This window comes from Zea mays, chromosome 9 (genome assembly GCF_902167145.1).
Source record: "Zea mays cultivar B73 chromosome 9, Zm-B73-REFERENCE-NAM-5.0, whole genome shotgun sequence".
Taxonomy (NCBI): domain Eukaryota; kingdom Viridiplantae; phylum Streptophyta; class Magnoliopsida; order Poales; family Poaceae; genus Zea; species Zea mays.
Window position 1 is genome coordinate 12,893,108 of NC_050104.1, and position 16,274 is coordinate 12,909,381.

Sequence of the window (16,274 nt, forward strand, 5' to 3'; positions counted from 1 at the left end):
GCTTCCAAACAGGCCGGTAAAATTTCTCGCGGTCCATTTCCACGTGACGTGCGTACACGGGGAAAACGCCCGATTACCCCTGGGAACTAGCCTTCCAAACTAGCCCTTAGAGTCGATCTATCGCGTCGCGTGTCACCAGTACGTCATGTACTATTAGTTGCAACAGTGGGGTTGATTAGCGGAAGGCGGCCAACTTCACTGTGCGTACGTAGTGTGTGGCTCTTTATTGATTGAAAAAAAAAACAATATGTGGACTCGATCTGCTTGTGATCTCCGATCCTTATTGAAAACAGAGAGTATAGTCGCTTCTAGAGTTGTACCTGCTGTATCATGCCGTGCGAGCATCTGCATCACAGTCACAGGGGACCGGAGCGGTGAACCTGTACCGGCAGCTCGCTGGGCCGGCCGGGCGGGCGACGAACCCGCACCCGCAGGATGCTTCCTGCCCCGGGTGGTGGCGTGGCGACAAAACATGAGGTTACACAATGCGACACGCCGTCATCTTGGGTCTCTCACGGTCTCACCCTTTCTCAGGTTTTTCCACGCGTTAGCTTCCGTCACCGTTAGAAAACGAGAGTGCGAGTGCGAGCGCGAGCACCAGAGAGGAGAGCGGTGGTGCATGCACGGCACCGGCCACACCGGGGGTAGGGCAGGCCAGGGAGCAGTCGCTGCAGGTAAGGTAACGTGTGGCCACCACGTGCCTGGGTCGTCCGTCTGCGTCTGCCCCTATTCCAACAACAACCCATGGACCTCATGCCCCGCAGGCAAACAAAGGTGACATCGCCCCTGTCCTGGATTCATCGTTCATCTCGATCGTGCCGTACTCGAGGACTGGCGTGTGGCAATGGGAAGACCCAGTTGGAGATCTGGAGGAAAATAACCCTTGGTTTCCTCTGCCCTCCTCCTGCCGCGCCGCGCGGCGCATGTCCACGCACATGACATGATGGGTCACGACTCACGAGTCGACGGGCGGACGGAGGCGCACGGTGCCAGTCCGCCGCGCGCTCGGTCGATCCGCCGAGCCACCTGTCGCGAGCCGAGTCGACTCGCGCCGCGTCCAGGCGACCAGGCCTGTGCCCCCCCTTCGGGCTTCTTAGAGTGTGTATCGTTGGATCTACACGGAGAGATAGAAGTAGGTGACCATAATTTATATATTGTTTGGATGAGAGTAAGTCAGAAGCGAAGTAAATATCGAAATAGTTTTTGGTGGTGGTGTGGTCCAGAAAATTGAGGGGACGGTGTTGTCCCGCCTCATCCCACTATGATCTCAAACCAAACACATCCTTAAAGTTGAGCAGTTTCATGATAGTTTTATGTACATTTAACAGTGTGTCACGTGGCTATTTTAGATGATATGTCATAGTATTTAAGATAAATAAGTTTTTCATGAGACGATGAAACTAGTTTCACGGGGATGAAACCATGTCAACCCGTTTCCAATATCCTGGAAAACCGCGTGAAACCTCCGTTTTAGAGTGATTTGTTTCATCTTCACATATCTTACCGATTTTTCTATTGGCTATTTAGTTGCAACATTAAATTCATATGTTAGTATATGAAATAGTGAAATGAAAATTTTGCATCGAGAGACATTAGGCTTGTTTGGTTCAGCTTTTTTCTAACCAGCTTTTCTGAAAATCTGGCTGTGGGGAGAATCTGGCTGTAGGGAGAATCTGAGTATTATTACGATTATGTGTGGAGGAAGATAAAGTTATTCATAGGGCTCAGGATCTAGAAAGTGACGGATTCCTACTATTACAACGACTCAACCGATTATGTGTTTATATTGATTTTGGATGGTTTTTGCCCTAACGAATTTTATAGAAGCTGCCTGAAAAGCTAAGCGTTTGGCAGTTCGCAGCAGCTTTTGGTGGCCAGAAGCTACCAGAAGCTGAAACAAACAGGGGCATTGTTTCATTCTCCGTTTCATGACACTCTCGATGATGTGGCAACGTTGGAAAGAGTGTTATAAAATGGCCATTGAGATTAGCATAACACCCCTAGGCAACACCTCATTAGGCGCAGCAGCCCTCTCCGTCTACGTGGACTCAAGGGCTCAAGGGGCAGCAATGTTGTGTAAATTATAGCTTTGTGTTGGTACAACACTGCTTGTTGAAAAAACAGCTTATTTGAGAAGTTGGTGAAATTTGTTGGCTCAGACTGAGAAGCAACTAGTCTTGTTGATACTTCATACGTTCAAATTTATAAATCATTGATCGATTCGTTTTTTTTGCGAAAAAGGGTAAATTCAAAAACCATACTTGAAGTAATATGATAAACGATATCACAAAAAGATTAATAATAATTACGAATTCTTTTTGAATAAGATCAGCTGATAAATTTATGCTTAAAAAGTCAAAGAAAAGAAAGGAAGCGGTAAAACTTCGATAGTGCAGCTAGGGATGACAATGGGTACGGGTATGGGTAAATAACCGCGGATAATTATCCATTGGATATGGGTATGGTGGAATTTGATATCCGCGGGTACGGTTATGAATATAATAAAGTATTTACGGAAATTTTTTTCGCGGGTATGGATATCCAGTATCCATACCCGTTACCCAATGGATATCTAACATGTGGGCCATCCGGATTTAATATTATCATAAATTCTTATTTTTCAATTTTTATCCATAACATGTTGTTTGATGCTGAACTTATCATTTAATGCTATTGGAATGATAATTATTTTGAAATGTAATAAAATTGTTGTTTAGTGTTTAATGCTAAAATTGTAGTGGACAGGCGGGTAACGGGTATCCACTGGATAGCGGATACCCGGCGGGTACGGGTATGGATACAGATTCATACCCGCGAACGTTTATGGGTACGGGTATAGGTTGAGTTTTGTCTCGTGGGTATGAATTTGCGAACTATATATCCGTGTACTACCCGCCCGATTGCCATCCCTAAGTGCAGCAGTGAGGTCAATCATTGCTTCATTCATTGAACGCTTTTCACCATACCAATAATAATCAACTTCCTTTTATCGTGTCATCTAATCTATAATATTTTATTGCAACTATGCTTGGAAAATTTTGCACAAGGCAGTAAGAGGTGGAGCACCTATCCGTCAGCGAATTGATGTTTAAACGAGAGAAAAAAAGTTATCAAGGGTTATCTTCTTTACTTTTAGGTCTACGTGGAAGCCATTCGAGGTCAGAAATGAACGATAGCTTGGGTTGCTATCGATTTTGACAGCGTACAAGGAATAGCAGCTAGATATAGTTGTTGGCCGGAGGTAGGGTAGTATTTTAGACTACATATCTTCCGGCGACGGGTCTCTAAATACGTCTGCCATTTAGTGGGATGGAGCGCATATAATGTAGAAACTACAGTTTCTACTAATCGCTTTATTGCTCTCTCGTGCTCTGCGTTTTGTCACTGAGTATTTGAACCCATCTGACAACGTGTCAGTACCTAACAATCATCTTTTTTTACTTTCAGGTCTACGTGAAAGTCATTTAAAGTCACGATAGTTTGGGTTGCTATCGATTTTTACAGGTCATTGGTCAGTGTCGATCGACACGAATTGGGGAAGCATGTGTGGCATCTCTCACATATTTTTACTTGGTTTTCTCTCTCCCATAGGATCTAGTTTGGATACTTTGGGATTGAAGTGTTTTAAAGGGAGTGGAGAGTGTGTAAATCCTTAATAGAGCAAATACTCTCTCAATACATCTCAACCTACTCTAATCCTACTCATTACTAAAGTACCTAAACTAGGCCTGAATGTAGAGAAATGTTACCCAAAATGAGCCTCTTCACCATGAGTCCAAATGTTCGTACGAAACTATATTCAGGTTAGGTACTTACGACGATTTCTCTCTAAAAATCCGAGTTTACTATTCTTTCTAGGGTTTAGAAGTAATTAAGTGGAATGGATGCACCGATGCCTCGTGATACTACGACAGAAAGCATACGTGTCATCTTGAGAGAAACCAATTGCACCGACGTCTTGTAACTGGTTGATTTTGTTAAATAATTAGACAAATTCCAAATTAAATTCCGAATATAAATCATGACCAAATCAGAAGAACTGAAATAAAAAGCCAAATCAGATGATGCGTACTGAAAGATAGCGCGCGCCGGAATCAGCAGGGTCGACTGCGATCAGTACGAAGGGAACTAAAAGGCGGCTCAGTTATGAAGAGAGGCGAAAGCGAAACTGGGATGATTTGGAGGCTGGCTGCCGGGCTCCTTATATAGGGCCGAGTCCGCGACCCCCGATCTTATCCGCCAACAAAAATCTCGCGATTAGTTGAGATTTTATAGCGATCGGTTAGGATAAACGTAACAGCCAAAAAACAAAAAAAAATCAAACAGTAGCCGCGCCCCCGCAAGGCGAGGGGTCAGATTTCGGCGGACCATTCACGCGCATGTCGTGCCCGTGCCCTTCGCCCCGGCCCGGGCTGACCCGGCGAGGCGAGCGAGCACGCGCGTGTGGCTCTCCACACTCTCTCCTCTCATCCATGACTTGGTGAGTGAGTGTTGCTTCCATATTTAAGTTAGCTCTACTCCACTAGAACTAGCAATATGGTGATATTGGTTTCACCAATTCCCTAGCCATCCACTTGTATGGGCTTTTGAGATTTTTCTGGGATTTATTAGAATTTCTTAACTGGGCCAAGGCCATAAATCCTAACAGATTTGATATAGCGTCTTGTAAGACTTGATGAAACACGTGGTAGTTGATGTAATTCACATCGGTAAGTAGACGTGTAGCATGACGTAGTGCGCGAATACATAACACCGCCTCCACACAACAGTTCACACATTCGGGATGACACTCGTGTAACTGTGATTTTAGAGTGATCGAGACGAACTGCATGTGCGGCAATATAGCGTATTAGACTATCTCGTTCTCTATTATACCTTCTACTTTAAATTTTAAAATACAAACAGTGCTATGTCAGTATTTTATATGATTATATACATGATATGCTCGACATAACCTTACATGGTGACGATTAAATTAATATATATATAAATACTGCTAATTTTTTTTAGCAGATTGGACTCGAAGAGTGTCCTCCGTTGCGTCTGCGGGTTTGCTCCATCGTTTTAGTTAATCCAGCAAAAAATACGGAAAAAAACACGTTTTAGTTATTCCATCATCATCTGCGGCCAGATCGACATAACCTTACATCCACGTATTCCGTCCATGGAAAGAGATCGAACGTCGCCGTCGCGCGAGCCGTCCCGGGCCGGCCGTGACGACACTACCAAAGGTTCTCGGAGTCGGAGGTGATGGCGGAACCGTGAGGAACTGTTGCGCGTGACCTACACAGTGGGACGGGTCATCGTCGTACGAGGTAGCAAGCCGGCCGGTGCAACCGGTGAGCGAATCATAGCGCAGCGCCAGAGGCCAGAGCAAAGCAATCCCGCCCGTGTGCAGCGACAAAACGGCGCCGTGCGTGGCGTGCCCAGATCTGTCGCCGAGCCACCTGTCGACCGGGCCGGGCGGATCGCGCGCGCGCGGCGCTTTCTAGTACATCCGCTTTGGAGTTGGATGCTTTTCTTTGGTCGCTCTCGCCTTTCGTCCGGCCGGGCTCAGGGTTTTATTTTACTAGCGACAGTGTACGTCGTGACGAGATACTGACGTGCACACGTCCTCATCATAGTTTATTACTACGTATCGTTCAGGAGGTAGTACAGGCCGGGGGGAGGGGACCTGTCACGTGGGTTGGTGGTTCTGCCGAAAGCATCTCGCCTCTCGTATGGATTCACAGGGACACGACAGGGCCGTCGTGCTTGCCACGTGCGTGCACCGACGCCGACATCGCAGGAACAAGCCGCTAGCGGACAAAGACGCGTCAGCTCCCGCTAGCTAGCTAGATACTAAATACTACCGATGGCTCGCCAGCTCGGTTCATTGTGCTCGGTCCTGGCATTGATTAGCTCCAGCAAGACTGAATGATTAGCCAGTAACAGCGGCGAATGAAGGGAGTTTAGCGAGCAAAGACAGTGTACTATAGACCAATAACAATAAGTAATGGGGCAGTGTTGGTTGTTAATTGCTGAGCGAGCGGGGCTAACTGGATAGGCATCCACACACAATGCAAAAATATATAATATCTGTCCGGCCCATCTAGTGATGCTCGAGTGCAGCATACGATTTTTGGTCCCAGATTGAAAATAGAATAGAGCAACTCTATCACGTGGTTAATTTGGTGACAAGGAATCACGGGAGGATTGAGGGGATTGAGCCTCCAATCCTCCCGTGATCCCGGATCACCAAATCAGCATGTACATATGACCCGTGTACTCGTTCGAATCGTATAACCTTTGAACTAAGATAACGTATAACATCTGCAATTTAATATTTGAGATGTAGGTTATATATCTACTTTAATTTAAAATTTATTTACTATGAGAATGATCCACTTTAACTTTAAGTTTATTTTTTTTTGAGGATGGTCCATTACAATGGCTTTGTCGCTGAGCCTGTATAACCGCTATTAAAATTAGTATATAGTTCTTGCTAACGCTACGAATGGTCGATGGCGGCAACGTCTGGGGACGGGTTAATGGCAGCGATGGTGGCCACACGAGCAAGGGTGGGGGTGGGGACATGGGGGAGGCTCGGGGCGGTGGGGTCGTAGGGAGGGAGAGAGAGAGAGGAGTGATGAGGTGAGCGATGATCTAAATAATATTGTTTGTTGGGTTTGAGAGGGAGGGGAGGTTATCTAACGACCTGAACCGTTGGTTTAACGGTGTGTTAAGTTTGGATGTAATTTGATTGGTGGATTTAGTAGAAGTTATATGTGTCGAGTGATTTGATTAAATAAGTTTTGTAAAATTAAAACTGATAAATTATATAGTGCTATAGATGTCAAGACAGACGCGAAACACGGACAGCTAGCAGCGGAAAGAGCAGGTGCTTCATGCTCGGGCTCAGTCCGAGGTGTGTCGCCCAAGTCGCGATGGGGGTCCAAAAATTTGTCCAATCCAACGGTTTTCTGTGAGAAGTGGATCGCAATATGGGCCGAGACCATTTTTTTGGTAACGGTAGGCTCGGCCGCTAGATCCAAGCGAGTGGGGGAAAAAAAGGCCGGGAAGGCCTTTACGGCAGCAAAATGGAACAAGGAAAATCCGGACCTATCTAGTAGGGGGAAGGCCGGACGGGGGTCATTCATACTCATCATACAGCAGGGAAGACGTGGGCCGAAATCTGCCCGCTCGCCGTTAAACGTGGCAGCAGGCGCAGAACAAAAAAAATAATTAAGGGAGTACGTATTTGGTTCGTTTAGGGTGTGTTTGGTTTGACTTTTAGTTTTGGCTTTTGTCTCCCTAAAAGCCAAAAGCCAACCAAAGGGCTGGATTCAGAAAACGGCTTTTTCTAAAAGCTGACTTTCTCGTAGTGCAAATCTGAAAGCACCACTGAACTTGCATTTAGTGGCTTTTTGGATAGAACTGTGAAAACATATATCGAAGAATTTTTAACGACTTTTAGTGGTTTCCACCAAATGATTTTTAGCTTTTTAACAGATTACAGACTACAGCAGCTTTTTCCACAGCTCACAGCCCACAGCAACTTTTTTCACAGCCACAGCCCAACCAAACAGACCCTTAGTCTAATGTTAGAGACTAATCTTTTAATCTATAATTTTTTTATTTGGAAGGTCTTATCTAGTCATGCTGTTTGGCGGTGTAAAGGTGTTAACTTAAACACACCTGCTCGCGTAGCGCTCAAGTATCAGGAGCTCGGCAGCGGCCAGTAATAGACTCTAGATTTTATATTACAAACTTTAAAGATTGAATATGATTAGAATCAAACTCAATTTTTCTTTGTTTTTGAACTAACATTATTTAAGTGCTCTAATCTTTTATGAAGATGCATTTAGATCGTGATCCATTACCCTAGGCCGCACCGCACCCTGTGCTGGTATAATTTTTGCTTGGGCAGCGACGCAATGCGCTAGGCCATCCATCATCATGCGAATTATATCCCCCCGCCGTGTACGTGTTTTTTTTTTCCTGAACGACCGCGAGAGTGGATCAGGCAAACCAAACGCGCGCTCATCAGCCATCACTGACCGACCGATGCATATCTCCCTTCCCGTGTGTGCTGGGTGGATGCTTTGCTTGCTATTGCTAGGCTAGGCTATAGGGATGCTTTGCTTGCAAGCGCTGCGACCGCGATTCGCGCGGGATTAGCTGACCGGAACCACCTGAATGATGACCCAAACCCAACCCAACGAACCACCCGTTCCGCTCCTGCCTGCCGGCCGCCACTCGCCGCATGACCCCGCCCGCCCTCGGGCCTTAAACTAATCCGGGGTCCGGGAGCAGAGCCAAGTCGCAAGACTACCCGCCGCGCGTCAGTGTGGGTTACGTACAACTAACCGTGCGCGCGGGCGCGGGTCAAACCCGCGCCCGCACGTCGCCGTCTTTTCAGGCAGGCAGCTCGCGCGCCGCCAATGGCGCCCCTTACACGTGCGGGGACGAGGGCCAGGCTTAATCAGCGCACCGACTCGTGCTAATTCTCCCGGGTCCAGCGGATTAGATACCGATTAATTAGCGGAAACAATAGACTGCGTACCAACGCCTACCACGACGATGACGTGACGTCTGGCGGAAGGCTCCTGTCTGCTGTTTTCTGGTACTGGTAGGCCGCGTAGGGGCTGGGCCGCTGGGTGTGGGGGTCCATGAGGATTAGGCTGGTGGCGGTGCGGGCGGCAGTGCGGGCGAGAGGCCGGTGCCGGGCGATGGCGCTTGCGTCCGGCGAGAGCGGGCGGTATCGTCTCGCTCTCGCCCGCGCTGGAGCGCCCGTCTGGGCGAGAGGGAGGCGAGGCACTGGCGGGGCGAGAGCGCGGACGAGAGCGACGTGGCGCGATCTGATTGGTCCACGTGTCGCGATCTGATTGGTCCACGTGTGCTAGCCGTTGCAACTAGCCGTTTTTGACCGTTTGGAGTCCGATTAGAGTTATGTAATTTTATTTTAATTATCATGTCATTTTGTTTTAATTATTATGCACTTTGTAATTTTTAATTCAATAAAAAATATTATGGTGTGTGTTTTCTGAGCGTTGAAATAAATTAGTGTAAATTACTTAATTCTGAAATAGAAAAGCTGACGTGGCTATAGCCTGAGGCTGTAGCCTGCTGTAGCCCGTGCACTGGAGCAGTAGGGGCGAGAGTGGAGGCGAGGGCTGACGTGGCAGGGGCGAGAGGGAGCCTGTGCACTGGACTTCGGCCGGCCGGGCGTGTGGGTGTGGCGTGGTGTCGCGTTACAGTCAGGGGCGAATCTAGGGGGGTTTATCGGGGTCAGCCGACCCCGATAAATTTTATAAATCCTTTAGTAAAATACTGTTAAAGTTCATAAAAATTTATATGATATAGCAAAGATTCTCTTGATGACCCCGATCATATTATCGGCTAGATTCGCTATTGGTTGCAGTCCAGCCCCTCGGTTTCCGACCTTTATTCCAGGTCCAGCAGCACTCCTCCCTCCTCCCGGTTTCGCTTCGGACCGGGAGTGCAGTAAAATTCAGTTGTTCGTTTGACTGCGGAGTCGAAGGGGACGTTAGTCTCTGCACAGAGACGTGGTAGGAATTACAAAAAAAAAGAAAAAATTAGTGACGACGTAGTCCAACATAGTCTGAGCTGATCGAGCAGCTGGCCTCCACCGACCGAAGCTGCCCATCTCAGGAAAAAGGAACACATAATAGCACTCACACACAAAAGGCTCGTTCTCAAACCCATATTTTTTAATAAAACATGATTTCCCTTACCAATCGCAAAACAAAATTACCGCAATTGCATGACAGTGACAACAGGAAGCCAGAACATTCCATCCTCTCACACGGAATCGGCGTCGACACGATACAGCGGGGGCAAAAAAAAAAAAAAGGGCTGCGTCGATCCAAAATGCGTTCTTTTTGTTTGTTTCACTCATTCCGTCCACCCGGTGGCCGCCGTCTATTTCCAGCCTCCAAAAGGCGGAAAAAAAGGACGCGTGCAGAAATAGTCAGAAAAGAGGGATGGTACTAAAAAAACAAACAAAAAGGCACACCAGTTCACCAACTGCTGTCTCTCTGTCTCCTGCTAGCGCTGAGCGAGCGAGCGTCGGAGAATTCAGCAGTCCAGTCCAACGCGTCTTCCAGTCTTTCGCCCAAGAGCAAAGACCGCAAAGGCCACTCCTTTTTCTCCTCCCCCCTCCCCAAACCGCCGCCTCCTCTCCCCCCCTCGACCTCTCCTCTGCTCATAGTCTCACCCGAGTCACCTCCACACACACACACACACACACACACACCGATACACGGACACATACACGCGCTCTCCCTCCTCCTCCTCCTCCTCCAGTCCCGGCAACGGAAGGTCCACTGCGGCGCCGGCCTCACTGGTAAGCGTCAAGTCTGTTTCCTCCCCTTCGACGGGGCCAGCTTTCAGCAACCCGTGATCCTTCGAGCGCGATTCGCTGCTTCGTGTACCTATCGCCATGGGGATGGTCCAGAACTCCAGATGGAGACGGACGATCGATTGGCGTGGGTGGGATTGATTGATGCATCATGCAGGCGTAGTGTTTCGTTCGGGGTTTCTTCTATCTGTTCCGACGATTCCGTAAGACGGGGGGTACGGTTGGAGAAGATTCATCTTGTTGTACACATCTCTTCTTGTCTGCCTGGATTTTTACCAGCTCAATCCTCGACGGAGAAGTGGAAAAAGGGGAAAAGAAGGGATGTCGTGTGATCAATTTTGCTAATAGAGAAACGAGGAGACGGCTAGGCTATCGGCCGCTTTTGTTCGTACATCTTTTTTTTTCTTTTTTTTGGCTGACCGTATCTCTGTTTCGCACTAGCCAGAAGAAGGCATAAATGCAGACGGTTGTTGATGACCTCTAGTTATGAGTCATTTGGTGGACATGACATTCAGGGGGGCTTTTAAGTGCTCACGTAGTGTCAGAGATAGATGATAGCTGGCGTTTTACAAGTCAGTTCTGCGTTTCTGGTTAGGCCAGAACTTAACTGGTGTGACATATGAGTACGCGAGCAGTTGATGGTAGCATTCATCCTCTAGCTTCACACAGGGAGGAAAATATTCAGTGGGTTTAACTATAGGGTCGTATATATATATTCTAACGTCAGAAATGGAATATGATAACAAAATTAGGTCGAATGGCTGTAGAGTAGAGAAGGGAAGTTGTGTTCACCTGGCATTGTGATAACAAAAGAATAATTTATTTGGCATGATTGTTGGAACTTCGATTACGCTTTTACTGCCGCATGTTTGTTTATAATACGGAATGGTTCAGGATGGAAGCCTGTGACCTGTGTTGTGTCTAAAGCTGTTATATTTTTGCTGCTATCAGTAATTAACTCATTCTACAACTCTTTTCTAATAGTTATTATGTATATCTATTTGGCATTAAATATAGAGTGGTCCTTCATTCTATTGCCCATCCCAACTTTCACTTTCTCAGGGAAATATCCAGACTAGTGACAAAATCAGTGCCCCATGACCCCATCCGTAGAAGATTTCTATGCTTAACAGTCATGAACATGACATTGATGTTTGCTGAGGGCCTGAGGGGAACCTGTCAACTGTATGCAGTAAGCATGGGAGAGTTCAAATTAGTTGGGCGTATTTTAATGTTGCTTATTGAAGTGATTAACGTCTGTTCCAAAAATACATTTCTTCAAGATCTTTATGCTCCCAAGGATTATTTGATTATATACTTTTGCATTATTGGTTCATGCATGAAATCTTATGAAGAATTGGCAGATGTTCTTTAAGCATCATTATGTCCTGCCTTTTTATAAATGGAAGCATTCTAGACATCTACCATTCTCTTTAATGACTAACTAATTAATTTTCTCTTCTCAATGAAGGCATCACCATATTGCCAACCGCGCATATTTTCAGTTTGTAGAAGCCATCTTTTAAAGAACATTTTGGGCAGAGATTGCCAGTACTATTACTTGTGGTTAACATGGACTTCTCAGCTGGTTCCTACTTCACATCATGGCCTGTCAATTCTGCTTCTGAGAGCTACAGTTTGGCTGATGGTTCAGTTGAATCCTATGGAGGAGAAGGAATCATGCCACCTTCAAGCTACTTCATGACAGCCAGATCAGATCACAATTTAAAATTCAGTGTGCATGAACAGGATTCCACTATGCTTCCAAACGACCAATTGACCTATGCTGGCGCTAGGCAGACTGATCTATTACCTGGCGAGACTCCATCTAGGGATAAGCTTTGTGAGAATCTTCTGGAGCTTCAACGACTGCAGAATAACAGCAGCCTACCGAGTAATTTAGTGCCCCCAGGGGTACTTCAGCACAATTCAACACCTGGGGCCTTTCATCCGCAGTTGAATACTCCTGGACTTTCAGAACTGCCTCATGCCTTATCTAGTTCAATTGATAGTAATGGAAGTGAAGTTTCTGCTTTTCTCGCTGATCTAAATGCTGTTTCTTCAGCCTCAGCTTTGTGTTCCACATTCCAAAATGCTTCTTCATTCATGGAACCAGTAAATCTAGAAGCTTTCAGTTTTCAAGGGGCACAAAGTGATTCTGTTTTGAACAAAACAACACATCCAAATGGGAATATCTCAGTATTTGACAGTGCTGCCTTGGCATCACTACATGTAATTCTCATTACAGAGATAACTTCTTCCTTCAAGAAAACTTTATAGGAAGCTGCTCTGCTACACATTTATCTCATTCAATTAAATTAATTTTGGGTTCCTTTTGTAATACAGGATAGCAAAGAGTTTATCAGTGGTAGGCTCCCCTCATTTGCTAGTGTCCAGGAAACAAACGTAGCTGCTAGTGGTTTCAAGACTCAGAAGCAGGTTATTCATATATAAACAGTGCCATTAAAGAGAATATCTGAATTGCATCTTACTGTTAGTTTGAATTGTACCAGTAACTCAACTTTTATGCTTCAGGAGCAAAATGCAGTGTGCAACGTTCCTATCCCTACGTTCACTGCACGTAATCAAATTGCAGTTGCTGCAATGCCCGGATCACTGATCCCTCAAAAGGTTTTTATGTTCTCTCTAAAAAGAATGCATTTCTGCTCAGTCACTGTGCTCCTTTTATGCTATCTTTCAAGATTGTACGTGACGTGCGGTTGTTATTTCAAATGTTTTAGATTCCTTCATGGATCAATGAAAACAAAAGTGAGGGTCCTGTTAGCCATCCTTCTGATGTACAAATCCAACCAAATTCTGTTGGAAATGGTGTTGGTGTGAAGCCACGAGTAAGGGCTCGTCGTGGACAGGCAACTGATCCTCATAGCATTGCTGAACGAGTGAGTTTTTCTTTATGTGATCAGTCCACCTCAGTGCAAACAGAAGAGTTACATAATATTTTTGAATTATTTGTTTGGCTTGCATTATGTATCATAAGTTTGACTACAATTTCATATATGTTGCAGCTTCGCAGAGAAAAAATTTCAGATAGGATGAAAAATCTACAAGATCTTGTCCCGAATTCTAATAAGGTACATTTCTTTGGGGGTTTAACTTGTTTGGTGCATTTTCATATTGCAACTGGAGCTGCAACTGCAGTTATTAAAACTGATCATCGAGCTAATTATCAAAACTTTGCTACTTATATATGCAACGGGAACATGTATTTCTTAGTTGTGGCTTGAAATCTGCAAGTGACACAATAGAATTGAGTATTTATTAAATTTAAGGTTCTTTTTTGGGGGTTCACAATTTCAAGTCTTCAACTCTACAAATACGCTGGAGTGAATGTTGGATTTCTTTGTGCCAACAATAGTCATTACCTGTTTAGCCTTTGGTTCAGTTCAACTGTGATGAAGCTATAAGGACATGTTTAGTGTTTTTTTTGGATTGGATGTATTTCACTGGAAAGTTTTGGATCTAGTTAAAAATTGAACTAAATGCTAGGTTCAAACGAAACAGCACACATTCAGTTATCCAAAGCCCCAGTTTCTGTTGATTCAGAGCTTGTTCAATGTAGCTGAAATACCATGCCAAGGAATACAGCAGTTTTACCTTTCTTTAAAGACGTTTATTTTGTTTAATTCTCTTGAATAAGATGGAGTTTCGAATCTTATGATGCAAGCAGGCAGACAAGGCATCCATGCTGGATGAAATCATTGATCATGTGAAATTTCTTCAGCTTCAGGTCAAGGTATGGCTGTGAACAAATTTTTTTGGGAACAAGCACAAGTAACTTTTCTGGTTTGGCAAAAGATGATTAACATTCTTCCCTTTTACCTGGTTTCATTCAGGTGTTAAGCATGAGTAGGCTAGGAGCTCCAGGAGCAGTTCTTCCCCTTCTCGCAGAATCTCAGACTGAGGTGCCAAACCTTCTAATTTCCTTGCAAAAGTATCGTTGTTTTATAATTGGTGACATAGACTTCCCATCTTTTTTTCATCTGTATGCCCAACTGCAATGCCTGAGACAAATTCCGCTATGACATGCCATGATAGCTTATAACAGCAGTCATTTTTTTTGGTGCATAACATCATGCACTCCTTTAGTTCCACTTGTACTGGAGTTGAGTTTGATACGGATTTGCCTCCTGCTTTAACATCGAGATACCGGTAATTCACTTCATTTCCATGCACTGTCACGATTCATGTAGGGTTACCGCGGTCAACTTCTGTCAGCTCCAACCAACGCACAAGGATTACTGGACACGGAAGAATCGGAAGACACCTTCGCCTTCGAGGAAGAGGTTGTGAAGCTAATGGAAACCAGCATCACAAGCGCAATGCAGTACCTTCAGAACAAGGGACTCTGCCTGATGCCAGTTGCCCTTGCTTCCGCCATATCCACCCAGAAGGGCGTCTCCGCCGCGTCAATCCCTCCCGAACAGTGAAATAAAGACATGCTGCTGCTCCCATGAGTACGAGGAAACAACTGCAGAAGACAGAAAACTCAAGATGGCTGAAGAATGCAGCAAAGCCCGTATAGAGTACAGGGTAGGAAGTTAGTCTGACCAGTGTTCATGACCTCATCTACTAATTTGCTTTTCAGAATCAGCTTTTTGGTATCTATTGCGCATAAGTTGGTTTTTCCTTTTCCCTTGCTCTCTCTCTCTCTCTCTCCCTGGGGCCGTATCCGGGTGCTCCGTGGATAGTTGCGTTTCAGAAACTTGAACTGTATCTGGATGATCTATCTGGTTTCTCTTTTGTGCATAGAAAAAACTGTAAAATCTTCTGGTTCTGTTCTGCTAGATGAGATCTATGGCCGGACATATCGAAAATGATCTTGTGATGGTACCTGGTAGTGGTAGGGTTACTGCATCCGGACCTGTGGCCCCTTTTCCGGCTGTCAGTTTGTTAGCTGTAGCCATCTACCATCAGTTTCCAAGGATCTGCTGTAAAGCGTTGGCAGGGAACGTCTGCCTTCTGTTTGGATTACTTCATTTTGGAGAAATTAGAATTTATTTTTAGGGGCTGATTCGGTGACAAGGGGATCACGAGAGAATTGGAGGGGAATGAACTAATTTCCCTTTCAATCCTCTTTAATCCTCCTGTGATCCCTGGTCATCAAATCAGCTCTAGAGGATGTTTGGTTCCTTTAGTCATCTCACCCTAGAAATTCTATTTGGATGACCCGTTTGATACTTTAGAGACTAAAAGTAACACTAAAGTTTAGTTTAGAAGGTGGAACCAAACACACCCTTAATATAGTAGGCTATTTAGCTTTGAATTTAATATTCCACTATTTTTTAAAGTTGTATATCTTAAATTCATATAGTGGATACATAGAAATTGATTTTTGGCTCGTTTCTATATAGTAAAAATATAGCGCATAAATATCTTATCAATATAGCTAACAATGGTATGCCGATATATTCCATATAAAATTATATTAGCTTAATGATCTATGCATAGAATGGAATTCAATTCTACGAGGCGTTACAGAAATCTCTCGTCAGACAATGATGGCATTTGGGTAGGTGTAGTGTTGAAGAATCTGCAATGAAAACGAAACTCAGAATCTACAGCTGACGACTGCAGTGAACGCGTGAATGGCGGTTAAGGCAGAGAAACACTGATGAGCCATTCAGTCTACTGTACTGAAAACAATAGTCATCTTCTACGGGGTTAGGTTAAGGCGTCAAACTAAATCTGACATGACATGTCCTGTCAAGAGCCTGAAAGAATGATACGGTGATACCGTTTCCTGTGACGGCTACACTTCTATCCTCTAGGCTCTAGCATCCCCAATAACTGAAGATGATGAAGGTCTGCCCCAAATCTTCAGGAGTGGTTGCATACTTTCTCTCATTACTAGTCCATCGGTGCTCTTGCTGGAGATGTCACTATTGTTGCT

General features: G+C 45.1%; 1 protein-coding gene across 2 annotated transcripts; it reads left to right on the forward strand.

Annotated features, from left to right (window-relative positions):
- Window positions 1–10,016: 10,016 nt before the first annotated feature.
- Window positions 10,017–15,198, forward strand: LOC732777 (bHLH transcription factor PTF1). 2 transcript variants are annotated; one of them, XM_008660819.4, is made up of 9 exons: window positions 10,017–10,348; window positions 11,835–12,595; window positions 12,710–12,802; window positions 12,899–12,994; window positions 13,105–13,263; window positions 13,390–13,455; window positions 14,052–14,117; window positions 14,218–14,286; window positions 14,575–15,198. In XM_008660819.4, exons 2-9 carry the CDS (start codon window positions 11,936–11,938, stop codon window positions 14,809–14,811), a joined length of 1,446 nt encoding a protein of 481 aa, XP_008659041.1. In that variant the 5' UTR covers window positions 10,017–10,348; window positions 11,835–11,935; the 3' UTR covers window positions 14,812–15,198.
- The last annotated feature ends 1,076 nt before the right edge of the window (window positions 15,199–16,274 follow it).

What these genes read in the sequence shown, in the direction of transcription:
- LOC732777 (XM_008660819.4), top strand. Translation starts at nt 11,936, where the DNA reads ATGGACTTCTCAGCTGGTTCCTACTTCACATCATGGCCTGTCAATTCT. An exon ending in CTGCCTTGGCATCACTACAT is followed by an intron (nt 12,596 to 12,709) that starts GTAATTCTCATT and finishes TTTGTAATACAG; the next exon opens with GATAGCAAAGAGTTTATCAG. An exon ending in TTCTTCAGCTTCAGGTCAAG is followed by an intron (nt 14,118 to 14,217) that starts GTATGGCTGTGA and finishes GGTTTCATTCAG; the next exon opens with GTGTTAAGCATGAGTAGGCT.